We start from the raw sequence: 26,469 nt of genomic DNA, 5'->3' as shown, positions 1-26,469 counted from the left end.
CCGTCAAAACACGGCCCAGTCATTCCCGATTCAAAGGGAGGGTGGCGGGTGGGGAGTGGGTGTGGGTCCAGGCGTCTGTGGCCACGTTTCTCCTCTGTCACACCCTGCAGGCAGTGACAAAGTGACTTTCTTTTCTTTTTTTTGGAAGGAGCCCCTGGGTGGAGGGTGGCCCACACTCCCTCTCTCTATTATTTGGGGGATGTTGAGTTTGGACATCTGGGCCACTGTCCCTGATTCTTTTTGGTTTGGCCTTTATATGATTGGCTCTGTGCTCTGGACTCATCGGCCCATGGCCTCCACTCTCCCTGATCACACTGTCCCCAGCCCCAAGGAGACCTTAGGTCGCCCTGCGCCGGGCCTCGTGCTAACGCGTCTGTGGGGGACCAGGGGCCGGCAACTCCCTGCTCTTCTCCAGTGGCTGAGCTAGGGAGGGGCCTGGTTTCCCGAGGATACATCCTTTCTGGCCAAGCGCTCTTCTGCGAGGGGGGAGCCCTGAGTAACTGTTTTGTCTTATCCTCGGCCTCTGCTGCATCTACCCCTCAGCTTGTCCTCATGCCTTGTAGTGCACTTGGGGCTCCACAAGGACCAGCTGAAGGGACGATGGACGGACGAACCAGCAGTGACCACTGTGCGGGGGCGCGGTTTTATCTGACCACTTTGGATCCTACTCAGGAGCCCTGGCTTGGGGCCCTAGATCAGCCGGAGGAGAAAAAGCCAGAGGACAGATGGAAGGCTTTGTAAGTTTGACCTCGTATGTGTGTGAGAGGGAGGGCTAGCTCTTTTCAGCCCATACCTGCTTCCCTCAGGCTGTGGGACCACCGAGGGAGAGAGAGAGAGAGAGAGAGAGAGAGAGGGGGGCAGGTGACCAGGTGTAGCCCGGGGCCTCCAAATCCTTCTGCCTGTGGTGCTGGATTTTGTCGGGGTACTGTGTTTCTAGATTCTGGCTAAAATTGGCTGACCACAGAATGGCAGTCAGATCTTCAGTTCTATGTCGTTCTAGAGAACTTCCCTGAGTTGGAAATGGGATGTCCCTGTCCTAAGACTGTTTATTACCCATAATTTTAGATCTTTTATTAGTTCTTACTCAGATGCCCAGGAATTCTCTCTGAAGAGCCTGGGAACGGCCCCACCTGGGGGCACTCAGCGGTCAGCCAGCTGCTCGCCTGGACCTGGGCCTTGGGGGCTGGGGGCCCCGAGCTCCTCCCACCGGCCCCCACTGGAACGGGAGCAGTGCCCTGTCCTGCAGACCCCATCGGCCCCTGGTCCCTCTGCTGCAGGGTTGGCTGGTGCGACTTTTGGGGCCCGCACTCTGTGACCTTAATAGCAAAGCCTGACCGAGGGGTGTCGGCCACCTGGCAACCCCAGGAACCCAGCCCTGTCCCTGAGGAGGGCAGCCAGAACCCCCATGCTTGGGTTCCAAACGCAGGAAGTTTGAGGCTCTTTGGAGTTTATCCACTGAGTGATGCAGGCCAACCCTGAAGAAAAGGGAGCTTCACCGAGAACCCTTTGTTTGAACAGCCAGGTCCTTGGGGATGGTAGGAAGCCTTTTTAGCCAACAGCCCTCAAAGCAATGTTACATGGTTTATAATTTTCAGCTATATTTAATTATTTTTTCACAATTATTGGCTTTCCAAAGTTTTTAGCAGTTGAACTCTTTAAAAATATTTCTAATTATTTTTTAATTTTTAAAAACAGCTTTATCGACATGTAATTCACATACCAATTTCCCCAAAGCTGTGCAGCCGCTGGGCTGGCCCAAAGGAACGGACGCCTGTGAGTAGCCCCCGGGGGTGAGGCAGACGCGGGAGGCCTGGCTCCCCGGGGACTCCATCCCTCGGCTGGGAAGAACACCCCACCCCTTTGCAGCCCTGGATTAGTAGGTCCCAGTGCATCAGCCCTGCTGAGCTGACCACCCGGTCCATCCAACACCCAAGACCCTTCTGACCCCTCAGGCGATGGGACCAGAGGGTCTTTTGCAAAGGAAAAGCCTCTCTTTAAAAACGAGGGATTTAGCTGAAGACGTCCTTGTTCTTGGGCAGCTGTAGAGAGCTTGTTGCCTTAAGGTCAAAGGGTTTATTGTAAATGTTAAAGCAGAACTTCCGAACAGATGGTCAGTGTGTGCCGGAATTCCGTCAGCTCCTCTGAAGGGGCCGGCAAATGTGCAGTGTGTGCGGAAGGGAGTTTTATGTGTCAGAACAAAGTCAGGACTGGGTGAGACTGAAGGGCAAAGCCAGGCAGGTTAACGTCCCATCCACCAGGGGTTAAACTCTAACTCTCCTGGGCTGTAAAACCACGGTGGCGGTCGGCACTCGGGCTCCAGGTGTGACAAGCCGTCTTCCCTGGGAGGGTCTCAGGAGCTCAGCAGAAGTGGCTCAACTGTAGCGCAGGAACCGGTGACCCCGTGACCAGGGTGTGGCCTTCTAGGAGTTGTACCCCTTTGGGGTTTGGGAAAGCCTGTCCCTTCTACCTCGGTGCAGACGACCGGCCCCGGAACCAGCACCAGCTCCTGTGCTGGCTGCAGTGTCTCGCTGTGCCTCGCTGCTGCCCCCGCCTGCAGCCCACAGGCCGGGCCGGCTACTCGGGCCGATGCAGGGGCCCTGGCCCACCCGGCCCCACCCCGGTGTAAGCCTATCGGTGAACCGCCGTCCACTGTAGCCTTACCTACGCTTGTTAAGGCTCCACCTTTTGGCTCCTGGGGATCTCTCTGAGGTGGGTCCCAAGCTGTCTGTCATGAGGACTCTCGAAGGCAGGTGGGGGTGGGAGACACAGGTGTAGTAGGAGCTAAAATTGGTGGAGAGAGGGGACAGCATGTGCCCCAAACGGCTCGACCTTGAGGCTGTGTTTATGACGTGAGGAAGTGATGGCGGGGGCTCGGATTCCCCCAGCCTGTGCCTGAGACCCCGCTGCCGTGGGAGAGAGGGTCCCTGAAAAGCTGCAGTGTGGTGTTGGAGCGGACGTGTGGGTGTGGACCCCAGGGAGTTCCCCGCTCTGTCCACTGAGGGGCCCAGAAACTGCGAGCTTCCCAGAGCAGCCAGCACCGCCGGCCCCCAGACTGTGGTCCCCAAAGCCCATTTCCTACCAGTGAGACCCAGGCCCTCTTGGCGATGGGGCCGGTCCCAGGTTGGGCCGGCAAGTGTACAGGACGGGCCCGGAGCACCCTGTCACACCAGCCCTGGGAACGCTAGGATTCGGCCACAAGAGGCATGTAAAGTGGCTGGAAGTGACTGGATACAACGTACCTTTAAAAAAAGTTTCTTCTGCTCTAGTGATAAGCACCAAGAAAAGGAATGTGAATTAACATTCATTTACAATGGCAACAAAACCCAGAAGATTGCAGTAAACACACGAGGCATGGGACCTAGGTAACGAAAATGACAAAATCCTGTTGAGAGCTCCGAAGACAGACCCTGGACGCACAGACCTGGCGCTTCCCGCGGGAGGGGAACACTGTGACCGAGTCCGGGCTCCGCAGATCCGTACCAGCACCCAGGAGACGGCGGTGCCACTCGGTCCTGCCTGGCTCTCCTGCTGGACGTGTCTCAGATCTCAACCGCTGCTGGACCTTCGGCCTGGAGTCCTGGCCCCGAGGTGATTTCCCTGCCCCGCCCCGTACGAAAGGCCGCCAGCGCATCGCTCCCTCTGTTTATTCCCCGGAGGGGCCGGCAGCGGGGAACACTGCGAGCAGGGACAGTGTGGCCGCTGTTTAACTCGGCCTGGGCCACAGGCCTCTTCACTGTGTCCTAGCGTGTGGGGACTCCATGGGGCAGAGCATGCTGCTGTCAAGATCAGGGAACATGGGGTGACTATGGAATAAATCCCTGGATACATCTTTGCTGGGCAAAGGCTCTGAGGTCCCAAAAGGCAGTACCAATCAGAGCAGCAGCCCCAGGAGGGACAGCCTGGCCACACCATGACCGTGTGTTGACATCTTTGACCAATTTATTCTGATCAATGGGGTGAGGTGGGGATCCGGCACAGGGGCCCGTTTGTGGTGACCCCCTGTTCCCCTCCCTGGAAAGCCCCACTTTATCATCACATGCCCTCTGCGCACCCCGGGTCTCCTCTGGGACTTTCTACACCTCCTAGAACCCGTGTTCCCTGACATTGTTTAGAATTTTCCTGCTATTACTGTATGATTTGCTTCCATCTGAACTTTAAATTTTTTTTTTTTTTTTTGGCTGCGTTGGGTCTGTTGCTGCACACGGGCTTTCTCTAGTTGTGGCGAGCAGAGGCTACTCTTCGTTGCGGCGTCCAGACTTCTCATTGTGGTGGCTTCTCTTATTGCAAAGCATAGGCTCTAGGCACGTGGGCTTCAGTAGTTGCAGCACGCAGGCTCAGTAGTTGCAGCATGCGGGGTCAGTAGTTGTGGCTTGCGGGTTCTAGAGTGCAGGCTCAGTAGTTGCGGCACACGGGCTCAGTAGTTGTGGCTCACTGGCTGTAGAGTGCAGGCTCAGTAGTTGTGGCGCACAGGCTTTGTTGCTCCGCGGCATGTGGGATCTTCCTGGACCAGGGATCGAACCCGTGTGCCCTGCATTGGCAGGCGGATTCTTAACCACTGCGCCACCAGGGAAGTCCCCCTTCTGAACTTTAGAATTGACTTCTTAGTTAAAAATTCTCTTTGGGGGATTATGTTAAACTTCGAGACTGTTTTGTGCAGAGGTCTGGCCATCTCCTTCCCCCAGAGCAGAGGAGTAGTGGCCGCAGCTGTGGGCGGTGGGACTTACGCCTCACTTGGGGCCAGGGGGCCAGGAGGCCAGGGGGGTTCCACAGGGCAGCACATGAACAGCCATTTCTGGCCTAGCAGTGCAGGCCAGTGTGAATCCATGTCTGAGTTTCAGTTTCAGGAGGGTTAAGAGTGGTTCATATGGACTTCCGTGGTGGCGCAGTGGTTGAGAGTCCGCCTGCCAATGCAGGGGGCACGGGTTCGATCCCTGGTCCAGGAAGATCCCACATGCTGCAGCGCAACTAAGCCTGGGCGCCACAACTACTGAGCCTGAGCTCTGGATCCTGCAAGCCACAACTACTGAGCCTGAGTGCTGCAACTACTGAGCCGCGTGCTGCAACTACTAAAGCCCGCCCGCCTAGAGCCTGTGCTTTGCAACAAGAGAAGCCACCACAATGAGAGGCCCATGCACCATGGCGAAGAGTAGCCCCGCTTGTCACAACTAGAGAAAGCCTGTGCGCAGCAACGAAGACCCAACGCAGTCAAAAATAAAATCAATAAATTACTTAATTAAATAAAATGAAAAGAGATAATTCTATTTTAAAAAAAAGAGTGGTTCATATAAGGCCTGGGTCTGGTCTCCCTGCTGTCCTAGTGTCACCCCCACCCCCAATGGAGCTGCCATGCTTTGCCCTTTCCTTCCAGGCTTCTTCTCCCTCGTGTTTCCCCTTGGTTAGAATTCCTCTTCCTCTATTTGCCTGTAACACTCCTGTGTACCCCGTAAAGCCCTATGTAGAAGCCCCAGTCCAATCCGGAAGCTCATTCCTGGGTCTGCGCCAGGTGTCAAGCTCTTTGAGAGCAGGTATGTCATCTGGACCCTTCACACCTGTGACTTGCCCCCTCCTGCACTGAGAGGCCATGGCCTGTGTGGCACGACCCCCCTCGTCCCCTCCAGCCCCTGCCCCCCACCCCTCAGAGGCCTTCCTGGTACCAGCTGCCCCTCCACGTTGCTGGAGCCCGAGGGACAGCCTGCCCTGCCGGGCACAGGCTGCGTGGAGACTCAGGCCCCAGAGTTAGGTTCCAGGAGGACTCCGCTCTTGTCCTTCTTTTCCTTCTCCTTCTTCAGACTGGGGAAGTCTGAAGCTCACCCTCTGACCTCAGATCAGCCTGAGGAGAGGCCCAGGGAGTTGGCTCTGACCCATAAGCAGGAAGCATGTGGATGAGGAAGGTGTTGGAAAGGCTGTGAAAGGAAAGGCTGTGAAACTTGGGACCGACCTGCGAAAGGCAGTTGTGAAATATTCCCAGGTGTCTGGGAACAGGTGATAGGGACCTGCCAACCTGGTGAGGGGTGCCTGGGCTGGGCGGCTTCTCCCAGGATCACTCCTCTCAGGAGCTCCGAAGCCAAGGTTCACGCTGTTATTGGCAAAGTCAAGGTGAGCACACGCAGGTCTGCACAGGCACCTCCCATCTGCAGGAGGTCAGGATGCTGAGCCGTCTGCGTCACCCGGGTGGTGGGATGGTCGGGCCGTGTGCCAGGCGTGACGGGGGCCAGAAGCTCAGAAGAGGCTGCAGCCCCTAGGCCTAGAGACAGGCCCTGTCTCCCTGGCTTGCTCCTGTCTGCAGGAGGGAAAGGAGTGGTGAGGCGTGACGGGGGAGGTGCTGTCCCGGCCAAGTGAGGGGTCCTGGTGGCCCTCTACCCAGCAGCCACCCGACGTCCCGCTCGCTGGAAAATCAGGGCCAAAACACTCGATGCAAATGGAGGCCGCAGCCGCTGAGGAGACCCCAAAGACGGTGGCTTTGCCAACACTCCACTGAGGCCGTGCTAGGGTGGGGCAGTGCCGTGCGGTAGCTCTGTGTCCAGGGCCGCCTGTCGTGAATTCCGTATGCAGACATCTGGAAAGTGTCTGCAGCCTGAACATCTGGGCTAAGCAGGCCTGACTTGCGGGTTGTTCTTGCTGCTGGCTGGGACACCGGGGTCCTGGGCCACAAGCCAGGCCATGTGCGAGAAGGCCACTTGTATTTCCTTCAGAGATGTGTCTGCCTCCAGGGCAAGCCCAGCTAGGCCCAGGCTACAGCCCACTGTTCCCATAGAGCTACACAACTATAGCTGAGGCTGACACCCATCACCTTCTCCCTTCCCCCCGCCCCACCCCCAACCACCACAGAGGCTGTAAACACTAAATAATGCTTTTCCTTGCAGTTGGAGGTGACCATGTGACCGAATTTGGGCCAACAAGATGGAAGTGGAGGTTTGCTAGAGGCTTCTAAAAGGGCTTTGGTTCCTTATCATGGCTGGTCCTGTCCCTTCTCCCTTCTTGCTGATCCAAATGTTGATGTGATGTCTGGAGCTTGGCAGCCATCTTGTGACTATGAGGCCACATGTGTGGAGAGAGAGATGTCAATATCCTTAGCGTGGTGGGGTTGAGTCTGCCAGAACCAGTGGCTTCCCTCCCAAACTTCTAGATTGGTGAGGAAAGTCCACCGTCGTTTTCTGATTCTTGTGGCCGAGGCTCCAACTGACATGGGTTTTTATGCTGATGTGCAAACGTGTGTCCTGGCCCCAGCAACTCCTTGAGCTCCAGACTCCCTTTCTAGTCACTGCCTGGCATCTGCTCTGGGTGTCTCAGGACATTTCACACTCAACAGATTTGCACCCCCCACATCAAAACCTGTCCCCGCCCCATGGTTTCCCTTCCCCCTGCATCCTATGCCAGCTCAAACCAGGAGGTCCGCGGTGGGGGGAGGGGACGCGTGCTTGGCTTCACTCACTTACTCAGCAAATGCGAGCTGAGCACCTTGCACATGCCAGCTGTCCTTCTAGGAACCTAGGAGCTTACACGCTAGTGGGCAGCACAGACCACAAATGGACAGATTCATATGCAACCCCCTCAGGTGGCAGTGAGGCTGAAGGGAGAGACAACGAGGGGTGGGGTGAGCACTGCTGCAGGGAGGTTGGGGAGATCCCCCTCCCCGAGACCGAGCCCAGAGGAGCTGGGGGTGGGTCGTGCAGTAACTGGGAAGAGTGTCCCCTGCTGAGGCCTCTGAGTACAGAGGCCATGGGGCTGGATTTTTGAGGAGGCAGGAGGAGGGCAGTGGCTGGTGGGGGGAGGGGCAGGGGACCTGGGGAGCTGCTGGGAAGACATGCATTTTCCTGGAGGGTTATAGCAGAAGAGCCTTTTCAATTAAGGGGTTTAAACAAGGGTTTGAGCACCTTGGGCTTTTTAATAAAGGGTCCTTTGGGCTGCTGAGGGGGAGTGGACCATGGGGGGCAGGGACGCAGGTGGGAGTAACCAGGCCCCCACGGTCTGGGAGCGGTGTGGGTCGAGACAGAAGATGGGGGGCCATGTGGCCAGAGCAGGTGGAAGGAGCCGCTGTACCCTGTGAGTGGGCTGGGTTGGAGGGCAGGGCAGGAGCCGTGGTGTGGGCCTTGGCGGCTGCGATGCCTTTGGACACCCCAGTGGAGACGTGGGGCAAGCCCAGGCTGGGGATGGAAATTTGGGGCGGCCTGCAGGTGGCTGACACAGCCGAGACTGGCTGGGGCTTCCTCTCCCTTTCTCAGTCCAAAGTGGCCCTCGGAGTGGGGAGGGCCAGGGAGGCCCCTCATGGCTGACCCACCGCAGCTTCTTTGTCCACGGGATGGCAGGACATAGGAGGCGGTCACTGCCCAGCTCCGAGGGGGGCGGCCCTTGTCCCAGCCCTGTCTCTTCCCTGACATGGTCACAGCATTTCCCTTGGGTGTTCTGGCCCAGGGACCATGGCCTGCACCCCACGTGCCGAGCTCCTGGCACCCAGGCAGGCCCCCCAAGGCTCCCCTCTGGTGGGCCCCTCCCTCCGTTGATGTGCCACAGCCTCTCAGGGGGCCCTGCTTAGGGTTGGGGGTCCCCGGACCTGCTTTCGCCTCTGCCCACCAGCTCACCCTTCTCTGCCCCCCACCCCAGGGAGTGGGTCCCCCTCTTGGCTTCTTCTGGTTTCTGAGCAGTGGATGGTGTGGTAGGGGGACCCGGTGGGGGTGGAGTCTGATGATTCATGCCCATCCCAGGTTTCACCCCCTCACCCCAGGGCCCCCATGGACCAGTGCACAGTAGTAGGTGTTGGATACAAGCTGTTACACGGACAATGGGGAGGTGGAGGGGGTAGGAATGGGGGTGGGCAGTGCTGGCTCCTTCCGGGCCCCTGACCTGGGGGCTGAAGGGCTTCCCCCTGCCCACAGGCACTTCTGGGCCACCCTCCTCCTCCTGGCCCTACGGTGTTCCTGCTGGCTGGCTTCCTCCACGTGGACGTCGGGCTGCTTGTGCCCTAAGTCCAGAGTTAGGTAGCCTGAGGTCTGGGCACTGCCCCCTCCCAGAGCAGTAGTGGGACCCCAACCTGCCCACCTCTGGGAGGCACCCAGCACTGGCCGTGACGGTGGCAGGCCACGCCTCCCTCAGGGCCTCAGTCTCCCCTCTGTAATGGAGGAGTGGGCCCTTCCTTAATGGTCACCCTGTCTCCTGGGGGCCTCCCAGTGTCTCCGATGGGCAGTAAGCTTCCCAGGCCTCTGGGCAGGGCTACGGGAGGGTTGACTCTGGGCCCGGGCTGGGGGTGTCTTGGGCAGAGGGTGACGGCGAGGCAGGGTTGGGGAGGTCAGGACCGCTGTTCCCCCACTTGCTGGTGAAGCCCAGGGTCCACACCGATGGCCACCCAGGCCCAGTGCTTTAGCCTGGCTGCTGGAAGGGCCCTGCAGCCCCAGGCCACCCCCCACCCCTCTGGTTGATGTCCACAGGAGAGGGGGGAGTGCCAAAGCCCCCGGGTATCTTTGCCTACCCCTCAGCTGTCCCCAGGGCTGGCACAAGCCTCTGCATCCTGTCCCCTACCCTCCTGGGTCACTCTTACCAGCCCTGTTTTGGGGCCCTGTGTTGGGCAGGGAGGGCACCCATTGCTCCAGGCTGGCGTCCACAGCTGGGTGGGTGCCATTGTGGGATCACAGGAGTGGGCACCAGTGTCCACTCCCGCCCTGCAGTGAGGTCAGCTGGTCTCGGCATGAAGGGTCAGCCAAGAAACGCCAGCCATGGGGCCTGGGTGGCAGGGCCAGAGCCATGCCGGCAGCCTCGGAGCGAGACAGGAGGTTGGGGGGGCGGGGAGCCAGGGCCTGGGAGCCCAGCCTGCAGTGTGCGGGGCCAGATGGTGCAGCCACTGACGAAGCAACGGTGTCTGTGCCCGTGGTCGTCCAGGGCTGCAGGGCTGTGGTCTCCAGGGTAAGGGGAGCACAGTGATGGGGCTGGGTTGGGGTGTCACCAGTTCAAGGAGTGTGGGCTGGGGGAGCACAGTGACAGGAGAAGGTCTGAGGGCCTCCAGCTTCCGGGGTTGCTGGGTGGAGGTCTCCGGGTGGGGAAGCGCGGGGGCCCCCTGGCCGACAGCGGCTGTGCTCTCCCCCCAGCCTCCTTGGGGGCCAGGATGAGGGGACCCCGTGACCAACGTCATGTTCCTCAAGACGCACAAGACGGCCGGCAGCACCATGCTCAACACCCTCTTACGCTTCGCCGAGACGCACAACCTGGCGGCGGCGCTGCCGGCCGGCGGCTGCTTCTACCTGGGCTACCCCTGGCTCTTCCTGGCGCGCTACGTGGAGGGAGTTGAGCAGGGCAGCCCCGAGCGGCGCTTCAACATCAAGTGCGACCACCTGAGGTTCAACCAGCGGGAGGTGCGGCTGGGAGCTGGGCTCCTGGGGGCGGGGCTCCCGGGGGGGCGGGGCTCAGTTCCAGGCCCGCGCAGCGTCCCGGCTTTGCGGTGTGACCAGCCGGGACCAGAGAGGCTGACGCCGTGGGGATGTGCGTGTCAGAGACCAGGCCGGAACCTTGCATGGGGTCTGGTGAGGCCCCCCGCGGCCCCCGCGGCCCCCTCCCCGGCTGCCAGTCGCCTGCGGCGGGCACCTCACGGTCTGCTGCCCTCTCCCTCTTCCTCTCCCGCCTCCTCCTGGTTCCCTAACCCGCCAGCTCTTCCCACCCCAGGCCCTTTGCACGAGCTGTCCCCTTTGGTGGGGAGGCTCTTCACAGCTCCTTCTCTGGGTCATTCGGGTCTCAGCTTAGAGGTCACCTCCTCCCGGGGTCTTCTCTGACCTCCCTCCGAAAGGCTTAGCAGGGGTGAGGGGGAAGGGTGGGGGGGAGGGGCCTGGCTCGGTTTTAGGTGTTTTAGGGTCACTCCGGATGCTGGTGGAGAGTTGCGGTCAGGGGAGCCAGGAGGCCTGGACTGGATGCAGGGAGGCCGGGTCGGGGAGGCGATGGGGCGGAGCGCAGGGGGCAGGTTCAGGTGTGCTGTGGGCCGCTGCGAAGGCGTCCGGAGAGTCACCAGCCCTTCTCGTTCTGTCACCGAACAGGTGCAGAAAGTCATGCCCAGCGACACCTACTTTTCCATCCTCAGAAACCCTGTCTTCCAGCTGGAGTCCTCCTTCATCTACTACAAGGATTACGTCCCCGCCTTTAAGGGCATTGCCAGCCTAGAAGACTTCCTGGCGTCGTCGCAGACCTACTACAACCCGAGCCTGGGCTTGCGCCACGCCTACGCCCGGTACAGCATGTGGTTCGACCTTGCCTTTGACCACGACGTGCCGCCTGAGGAGGGCTACGTGCGCGCGCGCCTGGCTGACGTGGAGCGGCGCTTCCAGCTGGTGCTCATCGCGGAGCACTTCGACGAGTCCACGGTGCTGCCGAGGCGCCTGCTGCCCTGGCGGCTGGACGACGTGGTATCCTGCAGGCTCAATTTGCGCAGCCCGCACAGCGTCGCCAGCCTGACGACCTCGGGCCAGGAGCACACTAAGCGCTGGCGCGCCCTGGACTGGCGCCTCTAACAGCACTTCGACTGCACCTTCTGGGCCCGGCTGCGTGCAGAGCTGGGCCCGGGGCGGCTGCGCTCCGAGGAGCAGCGGCTGCGGGGGCGGGGGCGCGGGCTGGCGGCCCTGTGCTTGCAGGATGGCGTGCCCAAGGGCAAGTCGCAGGTCACCAGCTGTGCCCCTACCAATCCGGCAGGGCCGACATCCTGGGCTACAACCTCAGGCCGGGCCTGGACAACCAAATGCTGCACATGTGTCAGAGGATGGTCATGCCTGAGCTCCAGTATGTGGCTCGCCTGTACACCCTGCAGTTCCCTGACAAGCCCCCCAAGAACATCCATGTCCTGGAGGCCTGGAGGGATGGCGCCGGAGACTCTGTCTAGCCTCTCTCCTGTCACCCCTGGGAGACCCTGGGCACCGCCTCAGGCTCGGGGGTTGTCCTGGGGCATCGGGGGGACCCAGGCCCTGCCAGACCACCAGTCCTCAGGGTGAAGACGCCTGTGAAGAGACCACCCTTGATCCATCCTCTTGGAGGCGACCTCTTTGGTGAGGATCCCAAATATAGGACACTGGGCACACCTGGACTCATGATGTGAGCCTATCCATCAAACAGAAAAGTCTTACCAGGTAGGAAAGTGAGGGATATTTAATTACGTGTCAGCACACTGTCCATCAGAAGAACAGGAGTCCAGGGAATCTGGAGGGGTTGGGTCGCTGAGGAGCTCAGAGGGGCTCCCCTCAGTTTGCCGGCCATGGGGACATGGCTCTGGTCACTGGTTCAACACCCACAGGCAGTGCTTTGAAGATGGACCTGGGGAACTGGGTCTGGAAGGGTCTGGAATGCCCAGCTTCCCATCTTTGGCTGTAGGAGGCTTATTTCCAACCGAAGAACAGTTTTTGATTGAGAAATGTTAGAAATGCTTATGAGACAAATGGTTTAGCCCAAACACAGGTCAATGCTGCAGCTCTGTGTTGGGATAGCCCCCCTCCATGAATGTCCAGCGAAGGAGACTGCTGGAGACTGCTGGAGAGCTTGGATGGGTCAGCAACCCTTGGTTGCTCTGGAGACCACACGGGATGCAATCCCAGAGGAGGGCGCTTCCAGGCACCCCTCTTTGTGGCCGTGCGGAGACAGTGAGGATGCCCTGCTTGGCAGAATGTGATTCCTGGCTGCTTGGGGGTAGTGGTTAGAGTGGGGTGCACACACCCAGCACCATGTGCCCTATGCCCTGAGAAAAGTGGGGCGCCTGGAGCACCCAAGCAACAGAGCCACTCTCTCACACTCAGCTGAGAGGCTTAGCCTGGCCTCCACCTGGTGCTGGGGTCCCCTTCCTTCCATGTGGGGCCCTCAGTCCTGAAGACCCTGGCACCTGCTCAGGTGTTCCTGCGTCCGGCCATGTGCACACTTTTCAGGGGAATCAGCATTTCAAAGAAAAGGGGGACTCCCACCCACAGAACAGGCAGCAGCTCCCTTAGACAATTTAATGGCGGGACTTTTTTAAAAAAATAAATTGTTTTATTTTTATTTTATTTTTGGCTGCTTTGGGTCTTCGTTGCTGCCCATGGGCTTTCTCTAGTTGCGGCGAGCGGGGGCTACTCTTCATTGTGGTGTGCGGGCTTCTCATTGCAGTGGTTTCTCCTGTTGCAGAGCACGGGCTCTAGGCATGCAGGCTTCAGTAGTTGTGGCGCAGGGGCTCTAGAGTGCAGGCTCAGGAGTTGTGGCGCACGGGCTTAGTTGCTCCGAGGCACGTGGGATCTCCCCGGACCAGGGCTCGGACCCGTGTCCCCTACATTGGCAGGTGGATTCTTAACCACTGCGCCACGGAAGCACCTAATGGAGGCACTTTAAGAAGAATGAATTTTCAGTAAGATTAGAGGACATATTACAGCATACTTGAGAATAAAAGAGAATATTTGGAAACAGAAAAAATGACTTCTGAAAAAATGGAATAGAGACCGTGAAGGATAGATGGACACTGCAGAGCCAGGGTCAGCCAGGAGAACCTCTGGAGGCTCCTCCATCCTCCACCCAGAGGAAAATGCAAAGAAGGAAATTCCAAGGGAGAGTGGAGATGGGGAATCAGATCTAGGATGAGCCAACCTGATAGGAGTCTGGGAAGGAGAGTAAGGGCCATAGATGAGAACCTAAGCAAAGAATGGGGAAAATGACCCCGATTTAAATAAAGACTCAAAGCAAATCACTGCCTTGAGCATCAGGCAGCTCTGCTAACCCCCAAAGAAAACAAGACCCCCCACTCAGCCGACGGGGGCAAGCGAGTGAGTCCAGGATAAGCAGAAAGCACTGCTGCTGCTTAATACAGAGAGCAGGCTGTCTCAAGGGAGTGGGTGTCAGGCCATCACCGCTGCCAACAGTGCTGGGACCGTGGATGTGGGCCTGTGCTCAGTGGCACAGTAACCAAGAACACGAAATGACCATAGAAATTCAATGGCGGTTACTCTTGCCTTTGAGGTTGGCAGGAATGTAAACTGGCACTGTCTTTGTGGAGGGAAAATTGGGGGTATTTATCACAACGTAAAGTGTACATGGTTTGTAACAGAGAATTTCAGAAACAATCCGTCTGGGTGCCCATCCAAAACAAACTCAGTTGTTTAAAACTCTAAGTCCTACACAACAAATAAAGCTGGGAGCGCAGAGTCTGTGAATCTCCTCTCTGGAGGGGCATCTCCAGGCCTTGTGATGCTGGGGTCAAGGTTGGTGAGCAGGGCTGTGGGTGACTGGGATGGGGTGTGCTTGTCCCAGCCAGCGGTGCCCATGGGGGTTGGGGAAGCCGGGGAGACAGACCGTCTGATTTTTCAAGAGAAGCTGGAAATACAGGTTTTTATATGAAATTTCTAGGTTTAAAAAAGCTGGCATCTAACTAAAACATGAAAACCCCTGAGAGAGGGAACAAGGTGTGTGTGTGTGGGCAGCCTCCTTCTGTGGCCCCCGGGCACCTTGGTTAGACAGCCCTGCTCTGGCTGGGGGGCTTCGAACAGGTGATGCGGGGACTTGGAGGCCTGGTTTGGGTGGGGCTTTAGAGGCGGGAGGCTGTGTGAACTGTTCCTTCACACTGTCTTCCCCTTTCCATTCATGGCAGACCCCTGGGCTTTTATGTGGGCACGGGCTGCTGGCTGGAGATGTCCTGGGGCCCCTGGAGGGGGCAGAAGTGATGTGTGCCACATCTGGGCCACCTCCATAGAGTGGGTGCCACCGCCACCCCGCCCCGCCTTGCCCTGCCGGTGCCCGGCTCTAGAGTGTGGCCACGGCGTGGGGAGGAGATGGTGGCCCAGACACAGGGGTAGGATGTGGGGCCCATGAGGGCCAAAGGGGCTGGCATCTTGGGGGCCGAGGGAACGGCAGGCAGGCACCCAAGTCGTGGTGTGAAGGACCACAGAGAGCTCACTTGGCTTCTCGTGGGAGGCATCTCTGGGGGCAGCTGACGCCAGTGTCCCCCACGGAGGTCAGCTGTGGCCCCTGGTGGCGGCCCGCCCCCAGCACAACCTTATTGGAGGGTGAGGGCCCAGGGTGGAGCCAGTTGACCAGCAGAGAGGAGCCCTGTGTGGTCCTGTCCGGACACCGCCCCCTCCTGGCTGCACTCCTTCACCCCCTACCCCTCTCTGTGCTGCACCACAGTCGCACGGCTGGCGGGACGGTCCTGGATCCTGACACAGCCCTGGGGCATGGCCAGCTCCCAGCTCCCGGCCACAGAGTGGGCCCTTGTCTCTGCCTGTGAGTGGGTCGGAGAGGCAAGCACTCCTGCAGCTGCCCCGCAGCCAACTCTGCGGGGTCCGGTGAGTCCCTCCCTGCTCACCTATATCCCCGGCCCTCTCTTTGGCCTGAGGGCAATGGGCTTGTGGATAGAGGGCCCTCAGCCAGAGTTGCCACATGGGTCCCCCGCAATGGGACGACTTCCTGCAGGGCCTCGGGGTAGATTTAAAGGATGGGGTAGATGTACGCTGAGTGTCGGGGCCCCACTCCAGCGAGCATGAGCACTTGGGCCCATAGGTGACGCTTCACCAGGCAGAAGTGTCTGAATTGAGTCCTTGCCCTGGACAGGGCACAGGACACCCGGGTTAGGCTGGAGACCCATCCTGAGGTGACACAGCCAAGTCTGCCCATCTTGTGTGCAAAGGGCCTGTGCCCTTCGTATGCATGTGTTTCATAGCCCCGCAGGCTGAGTGTGCCCAGCGCCAGCAGGCCCACGCGACAAACGTGCTGGCTCAGAGGGTGTGGAGCAGGTGACCTGGGCTGGCTCGTACTCCAGGGGAGAGCCTAGACAGGACCGGCTTCAGGAGTTCGGGGCAGGCCCCTGCTGCGGCAGAATGACCCCCAGTAACTTGCCTGGGTCCAGGGCCAGGGGACCAGACTGTCTTGGAGGTCCCATCTCCTCTCCAGGCCTCGGTTCCCCTTCTGTGTTGCATCACCCCTGGGGAGGGCCCCGCTGGGGAGGGTAGATGGGCATGGAGACTTATGGGTGCTGGCTCCCCTGAACGCTGGGTTATAGCCATCCTGGTCGAGCCAAACCCCTGGAACCTGCTGCAATGGCCAAGCTGGGCAGGGCCAGCAGCCTGGGAGGCCTGCTCTTCCTCTTAGATTGAGGGCCCCCCCGAGACTCTGGGGCTCTGCAGAAACCCAGGGCCCGGCCCGGGCGCAGGCGCTCTTAGTGCCCGGCAGGCCTGTCCCACTCTGTGCAGTGAGCAGACAGCCCAGCTAGCTGCTGGAGCCTCCATCCCTGCTGCTCCGTCCCACAGTGGGGTCTGGACCTGAGCCCCCTTCTTCTGCTGGCACCAGCTGCTGGCGGTCCTGGGCCCTGCAGAGCAAGCCAAATGCAGAGAATGTCCCATTTGTGTCCATTCAGCCTGGAGGGACATGTGGCACCTGCACCTGCTTCCTGCTTGGGCACAATTGCCCTTTGGATGCAGAGCCGGGGTGGGGGCCCAGGGCTTCCAGGACACGGGAAGCTGCTCTCAGAGGCCCCAGAGACGTGGTGGGGTGGGCGGACCTGGCGTTGGGCAGGGGTCTGCTGGGCTCAGGGGGCAGCGTGGTGGGGCTAGTGCACTGCCCCAGGGAGCCTTCCAGGAGCAGGCGGTCCTGGGCAGAGGTGAATATGTCTGTCTGTTTTGGGGACCTCAGGCATGGAGGTGTATGTGTGCATTCATTCCCGTCACCCCACTCTCTCCATCCCGACTGTGTCCTTGGATGTGCGCCGGCCTCGCTGTACAGGGACTCCCCTCCCCCCACACCCTGTCTGGTTACCGCTGCGTCTGGCCCTCAGCTGCTCAGACACCTCCGGTTCCTGTCGCAGCCCCTGGACCCCACTGCGCTGCGGGGAGCAGACTCACTGCCATCCCTGGGTGGGGGCTTGGCCAGCCCACCTTTGTGCGAATCAGAACGGGACCCCCGGCAGGGGGCCGTCGGATTGCAGACCGTGTGTGCCCCCAATGCACCCACACCTGAGGCCCCGCCCTTGTGAGCCTCCCTCAGGTGACCACACCCCAGAAAGACCGCCCAGGCCACGCTCCATCACCCCTGCAGGAACCTGGGCCTGTGGGCGAGGGGGCTGGGCGACCAGCCAAGGTTTAGGGAGCCAGGCTTCGTGGGGCCTGGGCTGTGGCCTTCATGGTGGCTGAACCCTGCCATGCTCCCTCCTGCTGGGGCACTCCTGGTGCCTGGCTCGTGGTCTCCCCCCGCCCCTCCCCCTCTTAGCTCTCAGCTCTGAGAAGCCCACCCAGCCTCCATGCCCTGCCCCCAGCCTGGCTTCTCTCCTGTATGTGCGCCCGCTTCCGGGGGGCGCCGTCGTGGAGGGCGCTCATCTTCCTCCCGTCACTGTGTGGGAGCCGCTGCTTTTCAAGTTCAAACCCCTGCCCCCTACTGCAGACTAAACCCCCCGCCCCACACTTGGTTCCTTTCTGCCTGGAAGGGGCAGGGGCAGGACGGCAGGGTGGTGACCTCTCTGGCCTCCTTGGGGTCCCTCTTGTTGCCCCCTGGCTTGTACCGCCCCTAGCTCTCTTGGGGTACACGTGTGAGCTATTTGGGGTACCCCATAGGTAGGGTGGCTCTGCTGGACTTCCTCACACCCCCCAGCCTTGCTCAGGAGCCCGGGGGGGCAGGGTGGTGGGTCACCTACCTCGCAAATATCCCACTGGGGCCTGGAGTTCAGGACCCTTATCTGCAGGAGAGTTGCTGGGCCCCCCTTGGGTCAGCAGGCAACCCTCTATATGTCTCCTGGCCACCCCCAGGACCCCAGGTCTGAGAGGGTGATGGCAGCGGAAGCCTGGCGTCTGCGTGCAGCACATGTGAGCCTGTCTTCCTCTGTGTCTCCCAAGTTTCCGTGTTTCGTGTCTTTCTGTGTCCTTTTCTGCGTGTCTGTTTGCACGGCTCCTGTGGTTGTGGGGCCCCTGCTTGGGGACACTGAACCCCTCCTTGTCCAGTGCCTTGGGGTCCCCCGGCAGCCTCCTGCTGGGCAGGCTCTGTGATGACCTCAAGTCCCCAGCACGTGGGTGCGCAGGGTCGAGGGGCTCTGGCCAGGCTACCCCGCTCCTGTCACCAACCAATTCCCTCTCCGTGGGCCATGCTGAGAGGAGAAAGGCGCGGATTCCAGACATTTGGGGTGCAATAGTCGTTGGGGAGGGACCACCCTGGATGGGGGTGAGGGGCCCTGGGACAGGGCGGTCTCCAGGTGGGCACAGGAAGGCGGGCTGGGCCGGGGCAGGGGCAGGGCGCCTGCACCCGCAGAAAACCCTCGCCCACCCGGAGGGACCCCGCTGACTCTGGGATCCTGGGCCCGCCCGCAGAGCATGGGGCCCCGCGTGTCCCCGCACGGACCATGCGCTTCCAGGGCGAGACGGCCGGCCTGACGTACCGCATGCCCTCACTGCTGCCCGTGCCCCCCGGGCCCATCCTGCTGGCCTTTGCGGAGCAGCGGCTGAGCCCCGACAACGCCTAAGCCCACTGCCTGGTGCAGAGGACCGGCACGCTGGCTGGGGGCTCCGTGCGGGTGAGCCCGGGGTGGGCGGCGGGGGCCGCGCCGCGCGGAAGGGCTGGGGACTGAGGCTCGGCCCCCTCCCCGCAGTGGGGCGCCGCGCGCGTGCTGGGGACAGCGGTCCTGGACGAGCACCGCTCCAGGAACCCCTGCCCGGTGCACGTCGCGCGCACGGCCAGTCTTACTCTTCATCGCCGTGCACGGGCACACCCGTGAGGCCGCGCAGATCGCTGCGGGCGAGCGAGAACGCCGCGCGCCTCTTCGGCGCGACCAGCCGGGACGCGGGGCGCAGCTGGGGTGGCGCACAGGGCCTCACGGCGGAGGCGGTGGGCGGCGCCGAACAGGGTAGGTGGGCGCCTGCTCTGCAGGGCGCGGGGGTAGGGGGGGAAGGGGGGTCCGAGCAGGGAGGGGGTCGCGCGGGGCGGGGAATGGGATTCTGCACCGCGGGGGGGTCTGCACCCTGGCGGCGGAGGGGGGCCTGCACCCTGGCGGCGGAGGGGGGCCTGGCTGGAGCTCCCGCCTCACCCCGCACCCAGCCTAAGCGCCACCGACGCCGTTTGGTGGGCTGCCCCCGTCCTGTCCCCGGAAGACCTCAGTCCCGCGCCCAGCAGGCTCTGTCATCTTCCCGAGCCTGTCTCTGACTGAGCGCTGTGGTCCCTTCTGGCCCCAAACCCCCGGTGGGTCACCTCTTTTACCCCTTCCTCTTCTTCCTTCTCACCCCTCCCCTGGGGCCCAGCCTAGGGTTGCAGCCAGGTAGGTCGGCTTGACACCAAAGCTTTCCCTCTGCTCTCACTGCCCCTTCCCCAAGGGCCTGACCACCCACTGCCCTCGGGGCCACTCCGACCCTGGCATGTGGAAGCTGACGCAGGGGTCACCTAGACCCTGGCAGGTAGGAGCTAAACAGAGGGGTGGGGCAGGCTCTGAGACCCAGACAGGACACAGAGGATCTAAAGAGCTGTCTGCTGGTGTGGACCCCACCCCAGGGGACTCGAGCCCATTGCCAGGAGGGGCTGCCCAGACCCTCCGGCCCTCAGCTGCCCCTCTGCCTGGGCAGCGCGCACACCTGGGGGCTCGCCTCCCGCTCACCCGCTGAGAACCTGGCCCAGCGGCCTGCCTGGGCTCGTGGCCCCTGCTAATGACCCAGGAGGCTTGTACAGCCTGGGGGTGGCCCGAAGGAGTGGACGGTGGGGGCACAGTGAGCCGATGGCTGCCTCTGAGCTGTCCCCTAACCCAGGCACTGGCCCCCATCCTCCCCGTCCCCCAGGGTGGTGGTGCTGCCTGACCGTGGGGACCAGCAGCCCCTCCTCCCTGCACACTGGGCCACGTTTGCCGTCGGCTCCAGCCATGGCGTCCGGCTGTGCTCGGGCTGCCTGCTGGTGCCGGCCTACACGTAACGCATGGACCGGTGAGAGTGCTTCGGTGAGACCTGCGGGACCGGTCCCCACTCCTTCGCCGCACCTGGCACCACGGGGGCCTCGTGCCCAACCTGCGCTCGGGCGAGGGCCAGTTGGCGGTGGTGGACAGCGGGCAGACCGGTGGCATCCTCTACTGCAATGCCTGGAGCCCTCTGGGCAGCCACGTGCAGGTGCTCAGTGTAGACGAGGGCGCCTCCTTCCTGCCTGGGGAGCTGGTACTCACCCTGGCCGGGGCCGCCGGGGGCTGCCAGGGCAGCACTGTGGGCTTTCCGGCCCCGCCCTCCAGCAGGCTGGAGGATGAGGGGTGCTGCATGGGTAGCAGGAACCCCCTCCACCCTCCACACCTCTGCCCTGGGCCCCAGGAACCCCCAGAGGAAAGAGGGCGCTGGAGACACCCGAGGGGGCGGGGTCTGTGTGGGACGGAGGGATGTGGGGATGGCTCTGGTGAGCCTGGCCCAGGGCCTGGGCTTGGGGGGAACAGGGGGGCCTGGACCCCCGAGCTCCCGGTCCCCCCTCGGCCTTGTCTCAGAGCCCCACGTGGCTGCTGTATTCCCACCCGGTGGGGCGCAGGGCACAGCTGCACACGGGCATCCGCCTGAGCCGGTCCCCCCTGGACCCCCACAGCTGCCCGGAGCCCTAGGCGATCCACGAGGGCCCCAGTGGCTACTCTGACCTGGTGTCCATCAGGCCTACCCCCGAGAGAGCCCTGACCTTCCCCTGTCTGTACGAGAGTGGGACCGCGTTCTCCTACGAGGAGATCTCCTTCTGCATGTTCTCCCTGCAGGAGGTCCTGGGGAACGTTGGGGCGGGCACTGGGCATCCCAGCTTGGGGACAAGCCTCCAGGGCACTGCCAGCCCTCCTGATGGGCCTCTGGCCAGGCCTGGCCCCGGGTGCCCAGGAGGAGCGGGGAGGGGAGCAGGGGCGGAGGATGCTGGGAGGTGGTGGGGTGGGGGCGTCGGCGTGACCCCAGGCCTGGACGGGGCTCCAGCCTGGAGAGGCGCCTTTGCTCCTTGGCTTCTCCATGGAGGTTCGTGAGGGTGAGTGTTTGTGTGGGACCTCGCTGAATTTCACAGAAGCTCAGTTATAACAGTCTCCAAGCAGGGCTGGTCTTTGGGAAGGAGGTGTGCAGCCGGAAGGGAGGGTGGCCTGGATGGCCCAGGGTGGACGGGCGGCTGGCCCTGCATGGCCCACCCCGCCCCCTTCCAAGGCCGACAGCAGGGGCTGGGGGGTGTGGCGGGGGTAGGGTGGCGCCAGGATCCTTAGCTTAGCCCGCGGTGCTTGGTCGCCTGTACCATTTTCCTCTTTCCTCTTGCTCTGCGGGCTTTTTTCTGGCTTATGAACAAGAAATAAAGGGATCCTGCGTGTCTGTCCAGGGGTGTCCCTCCTCAGTTCTTTCCACGTCTAAGCCTGGGGAGGGTCCCCAGTGCTCTAGCCATGTCACTGTGGGGTCTGCCCCCCTTAGCTAGACTCTCCAGTGCTGGAGGCTGCCAGCCGTGGGGCAGGAGGACAGGCAAAGCCGTCTCCGTGTGGCAGCCCCAGATCTGCCTGGTCTCTGCTCTGCCGGCCGGAGGGGCTGGTGGGGAGCGGGGGCAGCTGCCCCTCCCTGGATGGGTCACCTCCCAGGACCGGCCCTCTGTGCCCTTGTGGAAGCACCTTTTTATTTCCTCTTCTTTGTAACATCTTTCTGGTTATAAAAATAAAATGCGTTCATTATAGAAAATTTGGGAAATGTATAAAACTATAAAGAAAAAAGTGACCCACACAGATCCTTCTGCCCACCACAACTATGATTATCTTTTTGGCATTTCTTTCTGATTCCTTGAAGAAATTCTTTTTTTTTTTATTAGTTTCTGCTTTATAACAAAGTGAATCAGTCATACATATACATCTGTTCCCATATCTCTTCCCTCTTGCGTCTCCCTCCCTCCCACCCTCCCTATCCCACCCCTCCAGGCGGTCACAAAGCACGGAGCTGATCTCCCTGTGCTACGTGGCTGCTTCCCACTAGCTAGCTATTTTACGTTTGGTAGTGTATATATGTCCATGCCTCTCTCTCGCTTTGTCACAGCTTACCTTTCCCCCTCCCCATATCCTCAAGTCCATTCTCAAGTAGGTTTTGTATCTTTATTGGAATATTACTCAGCCATAAAAAGAAACGAAATTGAGCTATTTGTAATGAGGTGGATAGACCTAGAGTCTGTCACACAGAGTGAAGTAAGTCAGAAAAAGAAAGACAAATACCGTATGCTAACACATATATATGGAATTTAAGAAAAAAAATGTCATGAAGAACCTAGGGGTAAAACAGGAAGAAATTCTTTTTAAAAATATATGGCTGGGCTTCCCTGGTGGCGCAGTGGTTGAGAGTCCACCTGCCGATGCAGGGGACGCGGGTTTGAGCCCCGGTCCGGGAAGAACCCACATGCCGCGGAGTGGCTGGGCCCGTGAGCCATGGCCGCTGAGCCTGCGCGTCCGGAGCCTGTGCTCCGCAATGGGAGAGGCCACAACAGTGAGAGGCCCGCGTACTGCAAAAAAATATATATATGGCTTCATTTTAGCACATTATCACCCTCCCCACCAGCTCTGTTTACGTGCCCCGATGCTCCATGATGAGGACCCTGCAGGGCGACCTTCTGGGGCTGGTCAGTTTCCCCAGTTGCCAGTCATGCGTGATGAGAGTCTCTGGGGTGTCCCTGGATGGCCCCAGTTTCTGTCACCTCCTTAGCCTGGATTCTGGGACAGCATGACATCTTACACGGTCTTCCCAAAGGGTGGGGATGTCCAGGAAGGCTCTGAGCAGTGGAGGCCCAAGGGTCCCCAGGGAACTCAGAACAGCCAGTCCCCTGGGAGCCAGGAGACACCCCCCCACACCTTATTGCTCTCCTTCACTGTCAACCGTCCCTGCAGGGGTGGCCACCTTTCAGGGGTCACCACTGGGCTCCAGGCACCCCCCCACCTCCAGGCCACCTCAGTCCCCTGTAAGGACAACCCTTCTTCCTGGGGCTTTTGGGCAGTGGCTCGAGTCCGCTCTTCTGTTTTCAGGTTTAAGCCACAGAAACCAGCAAAGACGGGCAGGTGGGGCTTTCCAGAGGCCCAGAGGTCACAGGTGTGTATGGCAGTGTCCTGTACTCACTTCCAGACTGGGTAATTAGTGTCCCCTAAATTCCACCTGGAACCTCAGATTGTGACCTGTTTGGAAGTAGAGTCTTTGCAGATGTAATTAAGGTTAGGATTGAGAGGAGACCATCCTGGGTTAGGCTGGGTTCGAAGTCAGGCAGGAGTGAGTGTCCTTATAAGAGAAAAGGGCCATCAGGGAGAAGTCATGTGAAGATGGAGCCCGGGACTGGAGGGACGTGCCCACAGGCCCACAGACACCTGGAGCCCCCAGAAGGTAAGAGGCAGGGGGATACTCCCTGGATCCTGGGGAGGAAGCACGGCCCTGGGACTCCTTGACCTGGGGCTTCTGGCTCCAGAATTGAGAGGGGACAGACACCTGTTACTCAGGCTGCCCTGTTTGTGGAACTTCGGGAAAGCGCTGCTGGCCTACCTGGGGGAGGGCGAGCGCCAGCCAGGGCAGGTCCCGGCTGTCCCTGTGTGGGGACTGTGACACCGGCTCGAGTCCTGGCGGGCACGGCAGGCAGGCGGCCAGCCTCTCACTCCTGCACCTGCATCCTGGGCAGGCTCCTCCCGCCACGGGGCTCCCAGCGGGCCGGGGTGAGTCCCCTCCATCGAGCACCCCACGCAGGCCAGCCATGGAGTGAGGTCTCCCAAGTGAGCAGAGCTGGCCTTCGGTGACTGGGTCCATCCCAGAGCTGTGGCTTCCTCGGGGGCCCCATCCTGGTTCCTCATGGTCTAGGCCGCGGCTGAGGGCTCTGAGTTAGGGCTTCCCCAGGTGTGACCCACCCCCAGCCAGGGAGGGAGGCTGTGGGGAGAGTCCCTGGGCTCAGGGCAGCTTGGGCCCCCTCCTAAAACTGTCCTCACCCACCCCCGAGGCCTGTCGCCACCTGCACCTGCTCTGGCTGGTCCCCGAGGGCTCAGGGCACCTGGTGCTTGCTGCTGTAGGGGGCAGCTGAGCTAGGGAAGGCCCTCCCCACTCTCTGGGCCTGGATCCAGCTGCTGGCCTGCAGGGGTCAACCTTTCTGGGGCCTGTGGCCCTGGCTTCCCTGGTCCTGGGTGACTGTACCTCGAGCAGTGCCCAGCTGTCCAGCCTCCGGGGCCGCTGGTCCTCAGGTGCGGCCCAGCCTGAGCCCACAGGAGCCGCCCCTCTGCTGCCTCCTCCCACTGCCCCGCAGGCTGATCTGACCCCCAGGCCCTCTGGGATGGCCCTGTGCTCTCCCAGCCTCTTCCTTCCTTCCTCGGTTCCAACTTGATGGACCAGCCCCTGGGCATTTCCCCAGGCTCTGTCATGTGCCTGTGGTGCTTTCCCCAGGCCGGGTCGGGCCTTGCTTGGGGTTCTAGGTTCTAGTGCAGACTGCCCGTTGCATTGTATCCTCTCCAGTGCTGTTCCTTTTATTTCCTTTCCTTGGTTTACTGGACTGGCAGGACCTCCAAGGAAATGTGAAACAGACGTGATGTCTGGTAGACAGGATACAGGCTCCCAAAGGTGTCGGCGTCCTAACCCCCAGAACCTGTGAGTGTGTGATCTTCGTGAGAAAGGGACCTCGCAGCTGTGATTAAGTTAAGGGTCTTGTGATGGGGGATTGTCCTGGGTTATCTGGGTGGGCTGGCACTTAGAAGGGGGACAGAGGGTCAGAGGGGAGAGCAGGTGTTACGATGCTGGGCTTGAGGATGGGCGAGGGGCCTGGAACCAAGGGATGCAGTGACCCCTGGAATCTGGAAAAGGCAGCGAGTGGCTTCTCCCCCGGGGCCTCCAAAAGGAACCGGCCCTGAGGACACCGTGACTTTAGCCCAGTGAGACCCATTTCAGAGCTGAAGGGGGATGAGTTTGTGCTGCTGTAAGCAAGTTAGTTCCAGTGGCCGCGGGAGACACCAACAGGCGACACTGGTTGCCTAATTCCCTTCCAGAGTTTCTGGGACCCGAGTTCCTGAACGCTACCTGTCTCACTGGATGCTTCTTACTCTCTTCTGTGTGTTTTTCATCACTTTCTGTCTCTGTGCTTCACTCTTAGACTTTTCTTCCAACTCACTAATTCTGTCTTTGCTGTGACTGATTGGCTGCAGTCATCGCCACCCTCCTTCTCTGTTTCTGTCTCTCTGTCTGTCTCTGTCTAGCTTTCCCTCCCTCCCTCCCCCATCTGTCTCTGTCTCTGTCTGTCTCTGTCTCTCTGGGTCTCCCTCCCTCCCTCCTCCGTGCTGTCTCTCTCCTCCGTCCCTCTCTCTGCTTCAGTACTGTGCTCCGTTTCTGTGTGTGCGCAGAGGGGTAAGGATAAAACACTTACAGAAGGTATCCTGTGTGTCACATGCTTTGTGCACTCCATTCCCTTTAATAAGTCAAAGCCCCTGTGAAGCAGGTATTATGTCCATTTCCCAGATGTGGAGTCGAGGCTCAGCGGCCTGTGCTGATCCCGCAGTTCGGGGTAGAGACCAGCTTGCAGTCCATTTGGTGGCTCCCACATTGAGTCTTTTGAATGTTTTCCGCTGTGTGTCATTAGAACAATTTCAGTGGCCACAAGTCCTTGTTTTAATTAGTCAACCCAGAGTCCCGGCCCACCCCATTCTGCCCCTAAAGGTGATAGCAGCCCGCTCCCCTCCCAAGGTTCACACAAGAGGAAACAAATGGGAACGTACGTGGGTGTGTTTCCCTTTGCACCAGGGTAAAATAGTCACATGACTGTGGTCCTGCAGCTGACCGCTCGAGTGCAGCAGTGCTTGGCCAGGCCGCATGCCCTGCGGACGAGGCTCGTCGCTGTGGTCTGGTGTGGCTCACGGCCACTTCCCTCCCCGCAATGCCCCCAGCTGCAAACCTCCATCCTGGGGTCCATTTCCTGCGGAGTCTAGACAACAACACAGACGCCTTTCAAGACTCACATCCTAGCTCATGCTTTCTTAGTAACTGCACGATGTGTTGTAGAGCATCGATGTACGTGGGCCAGCCAACATTTCCTTGCTGGGGACATTCAGATGGCTTCTATTGTTATTATTATTGCACTGCAAACAAAGCTGCAGTGCACATCTTTTAACATCTGTCTTTACAAACCAGGACTGATTTCTGCAGGATGGATTCTCAACTGTGGGGAGACTGAGCAAAAATCTCTGTAGTTTTTTATTCTAATAGATAACAGCAGACTATTTTCTTAAAACGAGTAGTAATTCACAAGCTATCCATACAAGTGAGAAGGCTGTTTTCTTGCACGCTGTTTGCCTTTTTCCTTTTTCCAATTTGATGGGTGCACGGTGGCCCGTCCTGCCCTTCCCAGGTGACCGTGAGCTTGTGCTTGCACTTGTCCTGGTGTGGACCCACAGGGGAGGGGAGCGTGAGCGTCGCGGCCACAGCGGGGTCTGAGCCTTCCCGCCGAGCCTGCTCACTTCCTCACCTCCTTGACAGAAAACAGGGCTCTGCAGGTTCCCGCTGTGGGAACTCTCCACCACCGTGCTAGGGTGGGGGCCGGGGTCCTTCCCGGGGAGTGTCTGTAACAGGGAAGGAG

General features: G+C 60.3%; 2 protein-coding genes across 2 annotated transcripts; both read left to right on the top strand.

Moving 5' to 3' along the window:
• The first annotated feature begins 8,802 nt into the window (after window positions 1-8,802).
• GAL3ST2 (galactose-3-O-sulfotransferase 2) lies at window positions 8,803-11,848 on the top strand. Its single transcript, XM_060107254.1, is given in 6 exon segments — window positions 8,803-8,904; window positions 8,907-8,942; window positions 9,283-9,322; window positions 10,099-10,340; window positions 11,013-11,634; window positions 11,637-11,848. Coding segments are annotated over 6 exon segments (1,254 nt in total).
• A 377-nt stretch (window positions 11,849-12,225) lies between these two features.
• On the top strand, window positions 12,226-20,727 carry NEU4 (neuraminidase 4). The gene is given in 11 exon segments (XM_060107253.1): window positions 12,226-12,298; window positions 15,100-15,257; window positions 16,742-16,935; window positions 18,202-18,463; window positions 18,539-18,627; window positions 18,629-18,689; window positions 18,691-18,793; window positions 19,763-19,897; window positions 19,900-20,373; window positions 20,376-20,684; window positions 20,687-20,727. Coding segments are annotated over 11 exon segments (1,899 nt in total).
• The last annotated feature ends 5,742 nt before the right edge of the window (window positions 20,728-26,469 follow it).

This window comes from Mesoplodon densirostris, chromosome 8 (assembly GCF_025265405.1).
Source record: "Mesoplodon densirostris isolate mMesDen1 chromosome 8, mMesDen1 primary haplotype, whole genome shotgun sequence".
Taxonomy (NCBI): domain Eukaryota; kingdom Metazoa; phylum Chordata; class Mammalia; order Artiodactyla; family Ziphiidae; genus Mesoplodon; species Mesoplodon densirostris.
The sequence above is the reverse complement of the archived record's forward strand: the minus strand, read 5'-3'. Positions and strand labels throughout refer to the sequence as shown.